The sequence below is a fragment of the Poecilia reticulata genome, linkage group LG10, assembly GCF_000633615.1.
Source record: "Poecilia reticulata strain Guanapo linkage group LG10, Guppy_female_1.0+MT, whole genome shotgun sequence".
Lineage (NCBI taxonomy): Eukaryota > Metazoa > Chordata > Actinopteri > Cyprinodontiformes > Poeciliidae > Poecilia > Poecilia reticulata.
This window is the reverse complement of record NC_024340.1, coordinates 32,308,534-32,311,255: the sequence shown is the minus strand read 5'-3', so window position 1 is coordinate 32,311,255 and position 2,722 is coordinate 32,308,534. Positions and strand designations below refer to the sequence as shown.

At 51.9% G+C, this 2,722-nt stretch overlaps 2 protein-coding genes across 2 annotated transcripts in view; one reads left to right on the top strand and one right to left on the bottom strand.

Moving 5' to 3' along the window:
- si:ch211-132p1.2 (proteinase-activated receptor 4) overlaps positions 1 to 2,716 on the bottom strand; it is a 19,037-nt gene extending 16,321 nt beyond the window's left edge. Inside the window, exon 1 of the mRNA XM_017307085.1 lies at positions 1,652 to 2,716. The gene's annotated coding sequence lies outside the window, so the exon portion shown is untranslated. The remainder of the gene's footprint in view (positions 1 to 1,651) is intronic.
- The window catches only part of LOC103471902 (TBC1 domain family member 9B), a 27,802-nt gene that overhangs the window by 2,536 nt on the left and 22,544 nt on the right, over positions 1 to 2,722 (top strand). Inside the window, exons 3-4 of the mRNA XM_017307041.1 lie at positions 469 to 660; positions 962 to 1,206. Of these exons, the coding sequence (XP_017162530.1) occupies positions 469 to 660; positions 962 to 1,206 (437 nt within the window). The remainder of the gene's footprint in view (positions 1 to 468; positions 661 to 961; positions 1,207 to 2,722) is intronic.

Genomic DNA, 2,722 nt, shown 5'->3' with positions numbered 1-2,722 from the left:
CTCCTCCTCCTCTTCATCCTCCTCCTCCTCTTCATCCTCCTCTTCTCCCTGCTCCCCCTGTTCTCCCTGCTCCTCCTCCTCTTCATCTTCCTCCTGCTCCTCCTGCTCCTCCTGCCGGTCGCCTCATCACACAAACTGAGGCAGGAGCTGAAACGTTTCCTCCTTTAAACAGGTTGTTGTTACAGACAGGAAGTGATGTCAGAGCCAGTGCAGTTTAAACTGGGGATGTTTTTATTCCGTCAGTTCAGCACCAGAACCGGTCCAGACGGGTTCTGGGCTCCTCTGAGTTGATTTGTTCTGACGTCTGACTGCTGCCACGTTCTTAAAGTGTCCCAGATCATGATACCTCCTCTACCTCTCCCTGCTGTATGGCAAGCCGTTTGGCCATTTAAATGTGTCTACCTCATAAATAAAAACCTCTGGACCTCCATCTTGGAGGCAGTAACCATGGTAACGGTGTCTCCTCAGTGGTGGACCGGCAGGGCTGCGACCCAAACACCCGCTTCCTGGTTCCGCCCCGCAGCGTCCACTGGGTGGCGCTGCTGCAGCGAGGGAACTGCACCTTCAGGGAGAAGATCCTGAAGGCGGCCGCCTTCAACGCCACGGCGGTTCTGGTCTACAACAACTCCACCGACAAGACCGTCAAGATGGGCCACGAAGGTCAGAACCGGGCCGAAAACACTGACCGGCCAGATCTGGACTGGATCAGAACCTCTTCTGAACCGGGTCAGAAACCTACAGAGTGTCCTTCCTGGCGATTGATCAGAATAAATTTAGCCGCCGGCCTGGTTGGATTTCTCTCTGACCTCTGAGGCGTTTCTGACCGGAAGGTCACAGCGTCCAGGGGATTTAGAAGGAGAGGCTGGTGCAGTAGGTTGGTTCCGATCAGTAGAATTGGGTCGTGTTCTGTTCAGTTCTCATCAGCAGGATCGGGTCGGGTTCTGTTCGGTTTTGTGTGCAGGTACGGGCGACATCGTTGCGGTGATGATCACAGAGGCGTACGGGAAGGAGATCCTGGCCCACCTGGACCGGAACCTGACGGTTCTGGCCTCTCTGGGCTTCCGTAGTCCCAGCAGGAACCTGAACCGCGGATCGCTCGTCTTCGTCTCCGTCTCCTTCATCGTCCTCATGATCATCTCCTCCGCCTGGCTCGTCTTCTACTTCATCCAGAAGATCCGCTATGGCGCCGGCCGCCACCGCAGCCAGGTGCGACGGCTGAGGCGGTAGCAAGGCTGAGCTAGGCTACATGAGGCTAGGCTAGATAAATGCTAAACTGGGATAGATGAAGCTAAACTAGGCTAGGCTACATGGGGCTAGGCTAGATAAATGCTAAACTGGGCTAGATGAAGCTAAACTAGGCTAGGCTANGATGCACTCGATCTGACCCAACACATCCTAACTAACCCAGTTAGTTTGGTTTAGTTTAACCTTAACTAAACCAAGTTAACTAACACTGGGTGACCTTCACCCTCACTAACTGTAACCATAACTACTTTTGATCCTAGCTAACCTTAAACCAAACTAACCACCCTAATCTGTTACACCTTAACCAGCCACACCGGCCCAACCTGACCCTAACCCTGACCTCTGACCTCTGCTGGACTCCCTGACTCAGAACTGGCCCTCAACCAGAACCCAGAGTTAGACTCACGCGGTCCTTCCTCAGTTGGTACCGACCCGGTACCGACCAGGGATGCACTTCCACAAGGACATCATGGAACCTTCCAGATGTCTGCCGCGTGGAGGATCTGGACCGGTCCGTCGCTCAGGTGGGATTCTGACCCGTTCATCCACCCAAACTGTCTGCCTTGACGGTTCTGGAGGTCTGATCTTCGGGTCTCTTCCTAGATCTTGGACCGGGTCGATCCAGTTCTGCTTCCTTTGCTCTGATGTTTCTTTGGGTTACATGAAAATCCCAACTGGTTCGGTTCTGATCCAGTTAAATGAACCAGGAAGTGGCAGATGAGTCAGGATGGAGGGAAACGAACAGAGGGATGCTGGAGCGACGGGTCAGAACCAGAACCCTGACCCAGAAAGCTGAAGTTACCTTTGGGCCTAAAGAGGAACGATCCAGAGTCAGAACAGCTCCAGTTGTTCCAGCTGGAAACCAGAAATCAGGCTGACCTCTGACCTCTGACCTGAACCTACAGGTCAGCTGAAGAACATTTCTAGCGTCTCAGCATCAGACCAACTCTTCATCAGACAAACTCTTCATCAGACAAACTCTTCATATTCAGCGTCACTTTGCCACCTGCTGCAGTTAAAACTGTGTCGGAGTATTAACCCTTCCACTGCCACTCAGTTCTCTGCTGCTTTCCTTCAGCTCTGTGGATCATCTGACCTCCTCCACTCTGATACAGAACAGTTCTGGTCCTGGTTCTGTTCTTCCTGTCAAACCATCCTGGACTAAAAACCAGGCAGCCAAGGATTAAACCTGAGCCTTGGTTTAGTGACAGAACTCGTGCTGTAAGGCAGGAATGTCGCCGTGTTGAACGAAGGTGGAAAAAGGATAAACTGCAGGTCACGTTTCAGATTCTAAGACTGTTGGCGTCTCTACCAGAGCAGCTTAAAGAGGCTAAAAGGGAATATTTGGCTAACATCATTTCCTCCAACAGCCATAACCCACGTGTTTTATTTATACCATTGACTCTGTGCTTCATATTCCACAGGATGCCTGTTTGGAAGCTTCTCCTGACATCTGATCATTTTCTGCGTTTCTTTA